At 39.1% G+C, this 17,133-nt stretch overlaps 1 protein-coding gene across 2 annotated transcripts; it reads left to right on the forward strand.

The window, feature by feature from the left end:
• The first annotated feature begins 175 nt into the window (after positions 1 to 175).
• On the forward strand, positions 176 to 15,992 carry BIVM (basic, immunoglobulin-like variable motif containing). Of its 2 annotated transcripts, XM_084306598.1 has the most exons (11): positions 176 to 212; positions 966 to 1,567; positions 3,048 to 3,174; positions 4,053 to 4,148; positions 4,227 to 4,331; positions 6,154 to 6,248; positions 7,579 to 7,711; positions 10,075 to 10,146; positions 11,026 to 11,109; positions 12,953 to 13,049; positions 13,990 to 15,992. In XM_084306598.1, exons 2-11 carry the CDS (start codon positions 1,078 to 1,080, stop codon positions 14,278 to 14,280), a joined length of 1,590 nt encoding a protein of 529 aa, XP_084162724.1. In that variant the 5' UTR covers positions 176 to 212; positions 966 to 1,077; the 3' UTR covers positions 14,281 to 15,992. The 2 variants fall into 2 exon arrangements, with proteins under 2 accessions (XP_084162724.1, XP_084162725.1); XM_084306599.1 differs by lacking the exon at positions 10,075 to 10,146.
• Positions 15,993 to 17,133: the final 1,141 nt, after the last annotated feature.

Here is a 17,133-nt window from a genome sequence, read left to right on the forward strand (position 1 = left end):
CGCGCTCCTTCCCCGTTGCCTCTCCCGCCCGCCTCCCCCACATCCCCCCGCAAGGCCCGGCCCGCCGGGCGAGACCATGAGGGAGCAGCGGGGGGGGGGGACACTGAGCAGCAACCGCGTCAGGCGCCCCCCTCCCTCCGCCCGCCATCGCGCGCCGCGTCCGTTTCCGGCGCGCGCTCGTTCCCGCTCCGCCGCCGCGGGGAGGCGCGCAGGTAACGGGCAGGGGCCGGGGGCGGCGGAGCGGAGCCCTCAACACCCCCACCCCCACAGCCCCCCGCGGCCGTTACCTCCGGAGCCCCCTCCCCGGCCTGTGAGGGGCCTTGGTGGATGGTGGCCGGACCCCGGGGCTGCTGCCGGGCGTTGCTCTCTCTCTCTCTCTTTTTTTTTTTTTTTTTCCCCCCACCCGTTTTGTAGAATAAGAGGCACGCAAAGATATGAGGGAGCCCCTGACCGCCTCTTAAGGAAGGCGGTGGAGCGGACTGAAGGTGGCTTTGCCGATTTGCAGTGAGCAGGGATAAGGGTTACTGCCATTTTCTGCCCGCTTGAACTTTGCCTGCGGCAGAAGTGTGCAGACTGCTTCAAAATTAAGCGATTTAGCGGTCTGTTGTTTTGTATAAATTATTTTATGCTTTATCTGCGCAAGGTATTGTGACCTTAAGGGGGCAGGAGTAATCAACCACAATTATGTAAGCGTAGGGAGCTGTTACGATCTGTGTTGAGCTCCTGTGCAGGTTTATGAGGGTATTTACTCATGATGTTCCCATTGCAGTATTGCTGTGGTGGTTGGCACTTAAGAAATGATAGAAAGTGCTGTTTATAGAATTCTAGAGACGCTTAGATGTGTGTTTTGATATATTTTGAAAGGTCTTTCAATGTATTAGTATGCAGGCTCAGAAATGTGTATTTCTTCGTGTGTATTTTTAGGTTGACTAAGGCACCAGTACTAACATCTCGTTTCCTTTCAGGTACCTCATCAATAACTTGCAGTGGCAATGGAGGCAATGATGCAAACTGTGTGCTAATCACCACATAAACCAAAATATTCATAGCTGTGCAATACTCTTTCAATACAATTCAATGCCTAACATTTCGGAAGAGGAAAAGGAGAATGGTTCTGGAAACAATGGAAACACTGGAAAGAAACCTGGAAAAGAATCCCCAGAAGCTTCTCTTCATGATCCCGTAAAGCCATACTGCATGTCAGATACCTCCACTGCATCGCTGGTGTCTAGGGGAGATGGGCATTACCCATGGGGATGTCCTGTGACTCATACACGAGAGAAATTTTATACCATTTGCTCAGACTATGCTTTTTTAAACAGAGTAACATCTATTTGTAAAAGCCCAAGTGCTTCAGTTAGTGCCTGCCTGTCAAGCAGTGCTGCCTTAAACGTTGGAAATAACACACCTAGCTTGCTGGGTGTTCAAACTGGTGCTTCAGACATAATCTACGGTGAAGATTCTAACTTGGAAGACTTGTCTGGCAGTCTTGGAAAGCTTCCACTGGCATGGGAAATAGACAAGTCAGAATTCAACAGCGTGACCACAAACCATAAGAACAAAGCAGGTGAGGTGGTGGACGTTGGATTGTTGTGTTAGAGAAAGGATTCATTTCAGAGCTTGGTTTTGGAGAGGGAAGGTCAGCAACTCACATTACTTGAGTGCTGTAGGAGAGCCTGCACATCATTTCAAACAGCTTGCTCATCAGCAAAGGAGAGAGTGAGGTAGGAGGAATGAAAGCCAAATGTAGCTGCCTGGATAAGTGGCTCTAAAACAAGGCTTGCTTGTACTTTACTGTGTAGGTTGTTTTTTTTTTTTTTTTTTTTTTTGTTTTGTTTTGTTTTGTTTTGGTGGCTTTTAAAAACTTCTGTAGTAGAACCCGGTGCGTTATGCAATGATTATTTCTACCTGTTAAGTACAGTTTTGTCACTTGCAGAAGTGTTTGAGGATGCTTCATAGATATGTTTTGAAAATAAAGGTATGCTTTATTCATTACAAGAAGTAAATGAAATTATTAATTATCTAGGAGAGCAGTTGGTTTCTCTAATGAAGTTGTGTATATTTTCATTTGCTGTATGTTTACGCTATTAGGGGGCCCATTTCGTTATGGTTGGCTTTGCTGCCTCCGATGTGCTTTCTCAGACTGCTGCTGTGAATCACGCTCACATACACACATGGTTTTGTTTTGTAATTCTTTGCTTATCTACATCTGCTTATAGCTTCTTTTTTTTTTTTCCCTTAATGTGTTGGCTAGCTAGTCAAATTGCAGTTTTATATATCTTATTGTGAGACCAGTTTAGCAAAACTTAAATAGGAATTTGGAAAATTGCCATTGTTTTTTCATGTGTACAGGTAGTGTCCTTAAATATAAGAAGCAATGATAACATCTTCCAGGATGGTCAGTTTCTCTAAAATGTATTATATTTTATTTGGATATGAAGACTTCATAATTGAACAAATATTTCTGCTCTAACACATGACTGAACTCTTTTTGTTTTTTCACTGCCTCAGTGGCTTTAGGGGTGTATTATTCTTACTGAATGGGTGTATAAGTTTTAATCAGAAAGTAGCTGGTCACACAGCTTGGCTTTGCAAAGCAAATGTTCAATTATATTTTTCCGTGCATTTAATGTTCTGTGATGGGAGGTTCATGTTGGTCTCTCTAGTTTGGCAACATATTTTCAGCCTTTTAGGATCTTCACAGAATGTGTTTATGGGACAGCTGATAAAACTCATTAGGAAGTTTTCAGATTGACTGCTTTCTCTGAACAGTTGAGCAGATCATCATTAATTCTTCCCAGAGAAACATGCCATTGTTTATGTACCTAACGGGTGCTTTGGGATTTTACAAATCCCTAATAACCAAATAACCAATAACCAAAATGGTTATTTTATCCATCAATTAATGTTTAGTCCCAGTTTGCACGTACTAACACAGCCATCATCTGTTATTTGAGGTGCATGCTATTACTAAAAATATGTATGGAGAAAGATGTAAAAGGTAAACAGGATTCCTCATTTATTTATTTCTGAAATCTGCTTTGCAGGCAACATGAAGAAACAAGTGACAAAGAAAAAATCTGTGGAAAAAAAAAGCAAACAAAACAGGGAGTGTCCTCAGCGCTCTGCTCTTGAGGATGTGAAGGAGAGGAAAGTGTTGGACCTCCGGAGATGGTAGTATTTACGAAATGCATTTAAGGTTATCCCTGTAAAATTTATAGGTAGACACCATTGCTGGTTCTTTTATTTAAGACTCCCGAGTTATATCTTAATCATTTTTAATAGATCTACTCTATGGGCTTGCTAAACATACGCACACTAAATCTCTTACTTTCTAAAGTAAAGAAAGAAGAAGAGCTTCCCTCCCATCCTGTGAAATTCTAAACACATTTTTGTTTTTAAATAACTTCTTTCAATATGGAAAAAAATTATGTGAGGGTTCAGTGTTTAGAAAAGTTGCAAGCTCACAAGCACAGTCATGCAAAAATTAAGTGTCGAGCTGATACATATATTACTCCTGATTTTTGTTTTAAGTTGGAAATACTAGATCAGAACCTGTCAGTTCTCTCAATGTATATCATATGAACATAGTTCACTTAGTTTAATGAACTCCTCTGGTTCTTATTGTATGTCTATGACGTTAGGAAGTTAGACTAGAGAATCTGAAGCCCGGACAGCATTCTTTGTTAGATTGTCACAAACTCAGTTTACTAGAAGATCATATGTTAGAAGAGACAGGATCAAACTATGTTGTATTAGTATAGAACCGTTTTTCCTACAGGATCGTTTGTACAGAACTCCTATGGTGCTGTTAGAAATTTGACCTGTTTGTATGATAGTGCGTAATAATATCTGACAAGCATAAAGAAATGTATTAGTATGTTTGCTCCTTTTTGTCTGTTTGTTTTAAGTATGCATTCTTTTATACAATCAGAGTGAAACCTTGTAGTAGGGCTTGGCACCTCAGGGGCATGACACAAAGAAAAGTTCAGGTTGCTCAAGTAACCAAGTAAAGAATTCTTACTGATGTGTTTGTTGTTCTTGTGTTTTAGGTATTGTATTAGCCGACCTCAGTATAAAACTTCTTGTGGAATTTCTTCATTAGTATCTTGCTGGAATTTCTTATATAGTACGCTGGGAGCTGGCAGGTAAGTCACACTTACTTTTTTCCTCTAAATAGTCTAAAATGTGGTGTTAATTTCTTTATTATACATCTTTATTTCCAGTTTGCCACCTATTACTCAAGAAGAAGCTTTACACATACTGGGTTTTCAACCCCCATTTGAAGACATTAGGTTTGGTCCATTTACTGGAAATACAACTTTAATGAGGTATGGTTGATTCTTTTGATGCAGCCAAATAGTTAATATATGCAAAACTGTCATGATAAAAAACTAGATCATACAATCTCTAAAGACGCGGTAGTAATTCATCTATTTAAAAAAAAAAAAAATAGTCATCTTAAGTTTTAAAATAGCAGAGCGTATCTGGGTGCTCTGACAGTATCCAGTGCAACTTTTCAAAGGGTTTTTACACTAGCTGTTATGTATGGTGCAGGTGTTGTTAGATCATGAGAACATGAAATTGTATTAATTTTTTTGTTTCAATTTGATTAATGGTTGTATAATACTCCAATGAATCCATCTTGTGGTTAGGAAATTTGTTCTTTACCTTCATTTTGTTCTTTACCCTCATTTTCTTGTCTTTGTTAAATGCCTGTTACTGTCATTAAAATAGCCTGAAATGGCTCTTCATACATCAGTAGTTTTGTGTAAAAAAAAAAAAAAAAAATAAAATAAAATATATATATATATAAAAATGAGATAATGAGTTCATTGAGCAAAGGAGCTATTTAGACCCATATTCACCCAGACATCTCATCCTGGAATTACAGAAGGCTTGAACTTTCAAATTATTTCCTTTCTGCTCTGCTGCTTCCTGATTTTGAGGAGTTAGGTCTAAAATCTTTGTCCATTCCATGTTTTACTAAACTCAGAGAACTTTTAGAATTAAACAGAGCCTCGAGGTTTGAACATCTTAAAAAGGCTTTGGTGTGTTACCCATTTATGAGATTCAAAAATCTTGCAGTTTTGTACTAGCCTTGTGAATCACATTTGATCTAGTTAGTATTTTTTGAATGTAACATATATGTTTTGGCACAGAATGTGGGCACTGGATTGAAAATGTGGGAGCAGTCTGTTCTTAAATAGTAGCATACTGTCTAGATCATAGAAGACTGTCATGAAAACTTCCTTCTGTGCCTTAGAAGACTCAGATACAGATTTTGCATCTCTTAGGAGTATGTCAGCCGTTATAGAACAAGTTGACAGAATATTCTGTCTCTTTATGCCAACAGTCTGTATAGCAAAAAGTAATACCTGGCATCCTTCTTTCTGTTCCATGCTGAGTGCCCTATGTGCTGCAGAAAAGTTACCCTCGTTTATCTATTTGTTTTTCTTGCTGGTCAAATCATTTTAAGCATTTGGCAGACTGGAAAACAGGAGGACTGAGAGACAAACCCATCATAACATAGTTTTATGACTGAGGTGCTATCTTTGGGGAGGTGAATTTGAATCTTGTAATGCTGTGAAGTAAATATCTGAGACAAAATCCTCTTGTCAGATCTACTGTCACTTTCTGCTGTGAGGAGTTCTGGTACTAGACTGCTGTAATGCTTTGGGAGTGTAAAACTTGTATGACAGAAGCCCAACATGCTATGCAGAATGTCCCACTGAAGTCTCCTGCCTTCTAATGTCTTAGAAAATTCCTGTTGTACACCTTACAAATCATGGCTAAAGCTTAGCACTTAATAATTTGAGAGCCTTTCTAAAGGCTGAGTAATTGAAAGTTAGATGTGACTGAATTCTACAGAATAGGACCAACATTTCTAAATCTAGCCCTTTGTTTATTATGGTTCTGTATCAGGTCTGGAAAAGCAAAGTGAAAGGAAAGGTTACGAATATTTATTTACGTTCATAGAATGATCCGTTTGTATTATGTACCCTGGTCATCTGCAATTTGTATACTAGTGTGGCAGGTGCTTAGTAACACTGAGGCTTGTTTTCTAAACTGCCCAGCAGAGAGAAGTGTGAGAAAAGAAAATTGCATTTAATAACTACTGAGTTACTACAATCTTTAAGCTTATTGTTTCAGATGGTTTAGGCAAATAAATGATCACTTCCATATCAAGGGATGCTCATATGTTCTGTATAAACCTCATGGGAAGAACAAGACAGCTGGAGAAACTGGTAAGCAGCTAATCTTAAAACATTCATCTTACAGTATATAAAGTGAAAAGTCCCACAATGTGCAGCATTTGACAGGACAAATTGTTAGTATTGTTTCCAGTTTCAGATAAGGTATCAAATAACTCCAAATTGCCTGATTTTTTCTAATTTTACTTTTTCCCTTATTTTGCTAATACTTTCATCTGTAATCTTTAAAAAATAAGATGCATTCTCTGATTCTGTGTGGTTTCAATCACAAAGATGGAATTTTAAGGTATCCAGTTTTCCTAGAAGAGGTATTTGCTGTAATGCCAGGGGAGCAACACGTTTTTATTTCAATGTTTTGGAAATCTCTGTATAAAAATTTAGAATATACAGCACCAAAGTATTATTGTAATACCTTTATTAAATGTTTTGTACTTCTAAAAATACATATTTAAGTTAGTGCACTCATTTGTTATACCTGCCATTAGCTAACATTTGACTCTAAATGTTAGGTAATTACTTCTAAGTTGCTGCTCAAGCTGCATTTTTATGCGTGCTTTTAAGTGTGCTATCTAAAGAGAAGTTAGGGATTTATATACAGTTTATTAGCCTTTGGCTCAGTTTGGCTGTTTGTCTTCTAACTGGAAGGGTAATTTAAAAGGATAAAACCACAATGAAAAAAGTTATGGGGCAGATTATTAAAATGAGAATCCCAGCAAACTGTTCTTCACTTATCAATTGTTGTGTGTTCAGCTATTTTTTGAAATTCTTAAATGGGATACCATGTTTCAGCATTTTTTCTCACATTCCTTGAAACTGAGCCTTTTAGTTATGTTACAGAATATGGTATCCTCAATATGGGAGGTGATTCCGAGACTCCTAAGAAGCTCATGACACCTAAGTGTTTGAAAGCTTTCAGGTGTTTCAGTAGTGTCATTGCTATCTGACTTCATCTGACTGGAGCAGTGGGATTGCCTTATGTTGCAATGTGTATTTCCTAAGTTGAGATACTTTTGCTTTTTTTTTTTTTTTTTTTTTTTTTTAGAAAAAAGTAATTTTTAATATGTTTTTGGTCTAAATATAATGCATACTGTATATTCCATTTCTCTAGAAAAGACTGTGGGACAGATCTGAACTTTTTTTTTCTACTAGGCAGGGCACAAACTAGGTTACAAGTTTTAAATGAGCACTGTATTTTGTGTGCGCTGTTAGATCACGTCCTCTAATTGGAAAACAAACGAACAAAAAAAAAATAACAACAAAAAGCAGGTGTAACTATTTTATATTAGGAAATAAGTCTCTTTTTCTAAATATGATATGGAGGATCCAAAGCACTGTGGACTGTAACATTAACTTTCTTTTGTAGCCTTGGGAGCCCTCGCAAAGCTAACACGTGGACTGAAAGAGGAATCAATGGCCTACATCTACCATTGCCAGAACCATTATTTTTGTCCAATCGGATTTGAAGCAACCCCAGTAAAAGCTAGTAAAGCATATAGGTAAGATGATATGCTTAAGCTTATCTTAGGGGAGAAATGTACAAAAAGAATTTCCTGCGAAGTTTATAGCATTTTTTACCCTAAAATAACATTTCATTGTATGTTGTAAAAGCATTTATGTTTGAAATAGCAAAACACTGCTGTAGTTTGAAAGGATTGACTTAACAAAACTAAACACAACTGAACAAGCTAGATTGAGAGAACCAGAAAACCATAATGGTACTAAGAAGATGCTAAAAGATGTGTAGGTAAGGTAGTTATCTGCCTGAAAGGCAAATGAAGAAAGCTAGCCTGAAAAATACAACCTTGTATACTGAAAAAAGTAAGGTGACTGCAGTTGAGTTTGTGTGTGACTTGCTCTATAAATGAGAAGCAAAAAGCCTAGCAGTGATATTAATCCATTGTGAAGTAAATATGAAATCTGTAACTGCAGAAACAAATGTTTGTGGATGGGGAAAACAGGATCTTGTAGTACAGCCAGCAGTATGGTGATCATGTACTTTTTTTTTTTTTCAGTGTTGACTAAGAAAGATGATGATGATAAAACGGGAATTTAAGGTTTAGGAAAATAAAGCTAACTGAACAATTTGTTACCAAGAATCTTGAAAAGAGGGAGAGGGAGAAGCTTGAAGGGATCTCTGGACTGTCATAGGATGTTTGGCTCTTTTAAACAACTCTTCCAATGAGGAAGTAGTTTTGAAAGACCAGGAGAAACTTGATTTGCCAATTGTTTTAGAATGAAAATATGACAACTTGAATAATTTCAGATTTGTCAGGGTGACAGGGTTACACAGGATAAAATAATGGGATAGTTGATACAGGTTTAAAACAAGGGTAATATCATTGGTATTAATACTGAATTTAGGGGATATCCTTGATTTAAAAAACAAAAACAAGCACAGATTGTCTCAAGATTTTGAACATTTTCAGCCTTAGCAAATTTTATCTGAGATTTTGTAAGGCATTTTACTTGCTGCTGTATGATACGCTGAGTGTAGTTTTATAGTGGTTTAACCCAGCTGGTAGCTAAACACCACATAGCCGTTCGCTCACCCTCCCCCCCCTCCCTCTCTGGGATGGGGGAGAGAAACGGGAAAGTAAAGCCCGTGAGCTGAGATAAAGACAGTTTATTAAGACAGGAAAATAATAATAACAATAATAACAACAATGATGATAATAGTACTACTACTACTAAGTTTTGCATCGTTCACAGAATCATATACAATTAAATTGTTTTTCCTGTCTCAAAGTGCTTGCAAGCACAGTATGTGCTGCAGGTTTGTGTTGCAGTCTCAAGGTTCACCTGTTGGTCAATATTTAGTAGTATTATCAATAAGCATAAGAAAATCTCTGACAAAATTAGCAGATACCGATAGCATGGAGTACTAAGCAATGAAGAGAATAGTTGCTGATGCAAGACGAGCCTCATTCTTGCATTTTGCTTACCAAGCAGCCTGTGTTTTGCTGTGTTGAAAGCTGTAGTGTCACGTCAAGGAATGAAGAATGCTAGCTTGGCTTCTAAAGTTCACAGTGGTATTTGTGTGGAGGCAATAAAGCATAATCATATGAATCTCATTTGTTCCCAGCATGAGGCTGTGACCAAGGGGTTAATGAAAGCTTTTAGTATATGAACAAAAGAATACAGAAGGTGTGGGTTTTTTAATTATGATTCCATTCATTGACATTGGCATGCCATTTGAGTGACAAGAGTTAAGAAAACGTGTCCCAAATAGAAGTCCAACACATCAATCTGCTTAAGTTTACCAAAAGGTTTATGACTTGCTTACTCCATCACTTACTAAGAATGTTCACTGGGAGAGAAAAGGAGTTTAAAAAAAAAAAAAAAAAAGTGTACTAGATTGAAAGTGCAGTTAGAGAAGAAGTGTGGTTCAATGTGTAGGAGCTTATGATGCCTTATATATCTAGTTTGAATTTATATTGGTTAGAAATGAACAAGAGAAATGATTTGGAGATGTACTGTGATGTTATTTTGAAGTCAGTATTGGATTTTTTTTTTCCCCCTAAAAAAAGGTTTTATCTCCTGAAAACGTAACATGAAATAATGAGTTCAAGGAGCTTATATATTCTTCTTTTAGGCTTGAGTTCAAACTAGTGAAGCATCCTGTTCTCTTTGTATCTTCTGATATCTTACTGGGAATAATTATGTTTAGACTCCAGAAGCACAGTCAATAGATTCTGTAGCAGTTCTTGCTTACCTGTTATTGCATTCTAGTTGTAAGAAGTTTTTATTTGAAAATAAAACTAAGAACATTTAAGGTTAAAAAGAAATGGGTAGATAGGCTGCTAGGCTGAGCTTAGTAGACAGTTCTTAGGTCACCCACAGACTTCCTGTATGATCTTAGGTTGCTGGATTTGGACTCGGGAGACCTGGGTTCAGTTCCCAGTTCAACCACAGACTTCCAGTGTGACTTTAGGTAAGTCAATTAATCTATCCTGTGTCTTGGTTTCCTGCCTGTAGAATGATGGCATACATTGATATTTTACAGGGAATTTTAAGAGCAAGTAAACGAATTGTTGCAAGCGGTAAGGCCATATGTATGCTGCCTAATGACTACTGCAGAAAATTCTTAGGTTTTGTCATGGTTGAAAATAAATTAGTTTTTCACAGGATAATTACACACGGGAAGTCGCAGAACAAGCCTCCGTATCTCATCAGTCTGCCCTTAGGTCTGTCACGAATTTTTCCTGAACCAGCTACTACAGGCTTTAAGTTTCTTGAAATTAACTAACTTGAATCAGTATCAGTTGAGGGTTTTGTTTTTTACTGTGTTGGATGCTTAGGAGGAAGCGGTTGAAGTTACCAGTTATTTTCACCCAGGTTACCCTGTGGCTTTTAGTAATAACTATTAAGCGGGGTGTAGTTTGCAAAGAGTGGAAGGAGCTCTTCCGTAGCTCTGGTAGAAGTCAGAACTCGGGAAGAAGAAGTTTGTTTTCCCTCATGTGGTTTTCCACAACTCTTATTTGCATTTTTTTTTGCATATGTTTTATATTACATTAGACCGGCTAACTGAGTAACACTGTTTTTGAAGAAGATTTGTCTTTCTCCCAAATAATAAGCAATAGCTCTTCTGTCTTGCTTTCAAGCTTTGTGAAACAGAAAGCTTCCCTGTAGGCAATTGAAAATGCTAGAGGAGCTGTTTTTAGTTTGGGTGAGAAAAAAAAAACACAGATAATCCTTTAAAAAAAAAAAAAAAAAAAAAAAAAAAAGAGTACATGTATGTATAGAATGTTAATCTCTTTTTTCTTTAGTATGCACAATAAATCTTACTGGGATTGTATCCTCTATTGAACAGAGGTCGTGTCTTGCAGCAAGAAGTAGAATATTGGATCTTAATTGGAGAGCCAAGCAGAAAACATCCAACGATACACTGTAAAAGGTATGTTACTTGGTAGGAATTCTAAATGTTCTTTTTTTAAGAACAATTTGTATGTATCTGTTCAGAGCTACTGACTGACTTATTTGTTCAAAAGAACAAATATACTGTAGTTTTAAGAGAAACAGGTGCTTTAATAAGAAACTTCTTTTTGACCTCAAGGCTAGCTTGGCAGTTTTAGATCATGTGGCAGGACACGTGTTGGTTGCTGAAAGCCAAAGCCTGTTTCTCTTGAGTGTGACAGAGCTTGTATTAGTCAGGCAGAAAAGACACGCAGGGTGCCTGCAATCATGCCAATTGTGATTTATAGGCCATGTGAACCTTGGATGAGTTTATGCTGCAACTGATGAAGTACTTGGCTACATGTTGGGGGTGCACTGGATATCTCAACATCTCCTGGCGTAGGTGTAGGTACAACCTGTAATCTGCTGCATTGTTCCCTTATATTCATGATGAAGTCTGTTTCCTAAGAAATTGATGACTAAATTAGACACACACGCAGAGCTAGAGGGTTCTAGATAAAATTCTCATTGATTATATTTGTCATGATAAATTAATTGAACAGTTTTCTCAGCTTTACTTGACATGCTGGTTCATAATGCTTAATACTAATTCCTGGAAGGAGGGAACAGTACAAAAGAATTCTGTTGCTCAGGAAACCAGTTCCAGTTTTACCAAATAAATTCTTCGCTATGCACAGAAGTTAATGCTGGAGTGATTTTTTGTAGTTGTTGCTCCATTGGGAAAAGAGCTGTTTGGAGAAAGAAGAAGCACACAAAACTTGCTTCGTTTCCTCTTTATTTTCCCAGTTGTGTTGAAAAAAATTTTTGAAAGTGCTTATCTGATCTGGTTTCATAGTCAGTCAGATCGATTCCAGTACCTAAAACTTAATTTTCTTTGGTGATGTGACTATATTCACAGCTGTAAATACCTGCATATTTTGGACTCCTGAGATTGAGTGCAACAAAATAAGAAACATATTATGCACTGGTTGCTGTGCTGAAAAACAAAATACTATGCATCCTGCTGACAGATATTTGTCCTGTGGTGTATGAGCTACAGATGGCACAGCAAAAGCTTTTTGAATACATAATACAAAGTCTGTAATATTATTTTTGATCATGGAGACATTTGTCTTCCTGCTTTAGTCCCACCAGGAGCTCGCAAAAAGTTCTGTGTTTCAGGTAGGAGGGGGAAAAAGGTTGGGGTGAAAATCTATTTTCTGAACTTGGAAGGTTATGTTAAAGAGAAACACGTATTTAGACATTGAAAGAACTGGAAAGGTGATGTGAAGGCTTACAGATGTGTAGAATGTGGGGATATTTGTTTCAGTTAGACTAGAAGGAGCTATGAAAGCTTGAAGATCTGAGTAAATGGGGTAGTTTATTACAAATGAGACTTGAATAGAATGGAACCTGAGTTACGGTGAGAGCTGTGTGGTGAACACAGTGGATGAGCAAAACATGGGTTCAAATGAAATACTACAAAACAGCAAGAGGATTAAATACAGTAAAAGGAACGTTTCTCCTTGCCTAAAATGCTTTGTTTCTCCCTTTAACAAACTGGTGATTTGCTAAGCAATGCAACTAATGACTCATGATATTCTTACTCATTTTGGAAGCTGTTTGCCAAGAGCAGCAATAATCACCTGAAAGCTTTGATTAAAAGTGGCGCTTTTATATCTAGCTTGATATCCAATACTGAGACATTTTTTAAATCTTTATACAGTTGTTTATCTTTAAATCACTGTTAAAGACTCAGATCTCTGTTTACATGCGTGTACAGCAGTCTTAGTGGTGGTGAGGCTTCATATTGTTAGCCAAGTAGTAATAATCTTATTCTGCAGGTGGACAGATATTGTCACTGACCTAAATACCCAAAATCCAGAATATCTAGATATTCGACACCTAGAGAGAGGATTGCAGCATCGAAAAACAAAGAAGGTAAGGTAAAGTTAACCAAGGTGGGAAGAAAATTTGTGGTAGAGTTTGGGAAACCTATTCATACTTAAGCAGTGTAAGATAACTTTACAGAAAAAAAAAAAATGTTAACTATTGCAGAAAGCAAGTCAAATGTGGATACTCAAATACCAGTCATTTATATTTACTTGCAGGACAAGATAGGATATAGCAGTAGCATGGCATATGCTAGGGTAAACCAGGATGTCTTTAAATATCATATATTTGGTCACAGTATTTAACCTTGTTGGCTTAAAATACAGCTTCAGCAAGTATAGAAATATTCTACAGACAAATTATGGACTCATCTTCTTGATGCACGACTTTCCAGCTGTGTGTAATCTGGAAAGAAAATACGGTAGGGTAGGATCAAATCTAGAAGAATGCATGTGCATCTGTTCTTTTTATTTACTGGTAATACATACAGCTGTCTTTCCAATAGCTGGGGCCATATCTTGTGGGTAAGGGTTGCATTTAACTTCCAGATTAAAAGTCTATGAGAAATCCAGATCTTCAGTCTATGAGGCTGAAGAGATGATTTCAAATGTGGAGACACTATGGAAGATCGTGTCAGTAACACGAGAAGGGACCGGAGCAAATAATTTGCATGAAGATAGCTGGAGAGTGAAAGACTAGCAGAAGATAGGTTATACTAGCCCATGAAAGATAAAATAAATAACTTAAAAAGATGAGAAAGACAGTAGTGGAATCTAGAAATTGATCAAAATTGATTGAATAGAAGTTTCTTGTTTGTTTGTTTGTGGGTACGGTGGTGTTGTGGTTGTAGTGTTTTGTGTTTTGTTTTGTTTTGTTTTTTTCCTGTTTTAAGAATTCTGTTACCCTGAAGGAACTTTATTTCAAATATCTGCTTATGTTACAGAAGTGTCTATCTGCATTTAATGAATAACCTTTTTACTTCGATTAGGTTGGAGGAAATCTTCATTGCATCATTGCCTTTCAGAGACTTAACTGGCAAAGATTTGGTCCTTGGAATTTTCCATTTGGAAATGTCAGACAGGATAAACAATCCCAAACACAAGGACAAGGTATTGCCAAATCTGAGAGTGAAGACAATATCTCTAAAAAGCAGCACGGACGACTGGGTCGGTCTTTCAGTGCTGGTTTCCATCAAGAATCTACGTGGAAAAAATCTAATCTTCATGAGAGGAGGAACAGTGGGTATCAGAGCTATAATGATTATGATGGAAATGATTAAAATTAACTTCAGATAGTAGAGTTGATATATCAAAGTTAGTTTTAATCAAGACATGGTAGGGATTTATTAGTCCTAGGTTATGTATGAATAAAAATTATTGTTTAAGATACACCTTCAAAATTATTGAATAAATCTGGTTATATGGTTGCAATGGATGAGATCTGATACATAAACTGACACATAAGCACAGATTGTTGTACTTTTGTAATCAAAAGCAAATATGACAGAAAAAACAATCACTTCTTTTGAAATAATTGTACTATATCCTGAGCTGTGAAAACAAAAGAGCAGATTGAAATTAGTCAATGTAATAATCAGACTTAATTGAAAATACTTAATACTCAAAAGCATGAAAATGTAATATGACTTCATAAAAAAGGGTTATTCTGCATATGGTGTAAGGATAAAAGTAAATAGTTGCCTTTCTTTTCAACAGTCCATTTTATTAAGGCTGCTGATATCCAGTGCAAAGAAAAATCACACAGGTTGGAAAAAAAACTTGTCAGATTTACAAAGTGAATGTATGTTCTCAGTCTAGTTCCCAGTAGAGTTCTGTCAGATAATCATATTCTGTCAAGTAGGTCCCAGTTCCTTTTCCTTTATCTGGATGCCTGTTTTAGACTGAGGGGAATCACTGGTGGCAGGGATGGGACATTCTTTGCTGCTTTTGCTCTGTGGGTACAGTAGCTGATTTCTTATCCTGGGAGCTCGAGAGCACTGACTTGCTTAACACAAGCTTGGGAAATTCGGTTTTATAAAGCTGCCTTACCCATTAGCCCAACGAGCTGGCTGAACACAGCATTCTCTTGGCAGTTCTTTTCCTTGTTCAATCTTAAAACTGTTGTTTTTGTGCTGCTCTTTTAATTTTGTATGATGGTAATGCAAGTGCCGAAAACTGCTGGCAGCCCTTATGATATACTGGGGGTCCTGGTGGACAGCAGGGTGATAATGAGCCAGCACTGTGCCCTTGTGGCCAAGAAGGCCAATGGCACCGGGGGGTGTATCAGAAGGGGTGTGGTTAGTAGGTTGAGAGGTTCTCCTCCCTCTTTACTCTGCCCTGGTGAGACCACATCTGGAATATTGCGTCCAGTTCTGGGACCCTCAGTTCAGGAAGGACAGGGAACTGCTTGAGAGAGCTCTGTGCAGAGCCAAGAGGGTGATTGAGGGAGTGGAGCATCGCCCTTATGAGGAAAGGCTGAGGGAGCCGGGTCTCTAGCTTGGAGGAGACTGAGGGGTGACCTTATTTATGTTTATAAATATGTAAAGAGCAAGTGTCAGGAGGATGGAGCCAGCCTCTTCTCAGTGATACCCAATGATAGCACAAGGGGCAATGGGTGCAAGTTGGAACATGGGAGATTCTGCTTAAATATGAGATAAAACTTCTTCACGGTGAGGGTGGCAGAGCACTGGAACAGGTTGTCCAGGGGGTTGTGGGGTCTCGTTCTCTGGAGACTCTCAAAACCTGCCTGGACGCGTTCCTGTGTGACCTGATCTCGGTGGTCCTGCTCCAGGAGGGGGGTTGGACTGGATGATCTTTCAAGGTCCCTTCCGATCCCTAATGTTCTGCAATACCTCTAGAGGGCCAGCAAACGATTCAAGTTTTTCCAGGTGTCCATGTGCAGTCCCTTTGTTTTTTTCCCTCCCCGATTTGGAGTTCCTTCAGGTGTTTGCCCAGACCCATCTCAGCCCCTGTACCTCTGTGCGGGTGGATGTCTGTACCTGCACAAGGATTTGTTTCTTTGACTCAAACTGATTTCTCATGGAACGCAGGGTTTTTGTAGGTCGCTGCTTTTGTTAAACCAAAAACGGGGTACTTTCAGACTTTTGCTCATTCAATAAAATTTGTTTTCTACTTTGTCTTTTGGTTCTTTCTGGAGTGGTGGCCCTATAGTCGCTAGAAGATTTCTTCAGGAAAATGGGAAAAAGGGGTATTCGCAATCCCTGCTTAGCAAACCCGCGGGTTTTGAACATGGTACTTTTCAGACGAGCTATTTTAAATATTTATTTCTGCAAGCTGAGGACTTGCATCTCTTGCTTTTAAACGTGGAGGCCCGGCACCCCCTCCTGTCGCCCGCCCCTTGCCCACCAGGGGGCCCCCGCCGCCTCCGCCATTTTGTGCTCCGCCCTGCCCCGCCCCGCGCCGCCCCTCCCATCATGGCGCCGGGCCCCGTCCCGCGAACCACACTTCCCGCCGGGCAGCGCGGTGGGCGCGCATGCGCAACTCGCGCCGCGAGGAGGGTTCTGGGCATAACGAGGCCACCTCCCCCCTCAGGTGAGCCTTGCGCGCGCCCCTAACAGTCGTCCCCGCCCCAACGGTCATCGCCTCGCCGGGGGCGCTGAGGGGCCGGGGAGCGGCCGGCTGAGGGGGTGGTGGCGTTCGCCAGTACCCCAGAAGGGTCCTCGGGGCCCTGACGGGCTTCGGTGGGGCGGTTTCGGGGGAAGGGTCGCCGGCTGGGGGCGGCGTATCCCCCGTAGCAGACCGTGGTACAGGGGGCATCAGCTGGTAGCGCTTCTCCTCGACCACAGCGATTAAATGCTGCTTATTCGCCAGTATTTGGCAGGCAAAGGCAAGAAAGAACCCCCTCCCCCCCCTTGCCCAACAGATTTCGTAACCTAGTTCAGCAAGGGCGATATTTCACATAACTCAGTTTATACTCATTATCTCTTAGTTGTTTTGTTTTCTTTCTCTTTGTTTTATTTTTATTTCTTTATTTATTTCTTCTCTTTATAACCCTGATACACCTCTTGAAAGGAATATGAAAGATCATCTGCCTTCAGCAGTTCTTGAGATGCGAGTGGTTTTCTACAACCGTGAACTCTGAGGCATTCCTGCTCAGAAAGAGCAGTCAGGCA

Source organism: Netta rufina (genome assembly GCF_964035555.1).
Source record: "Netta rufina genome assembly, chromosome: 1".
NCBI lineage: Eukaryota > Metazoa > Chordata > Aves > Anseriformes > Anatidae > Netta > Netta rufina.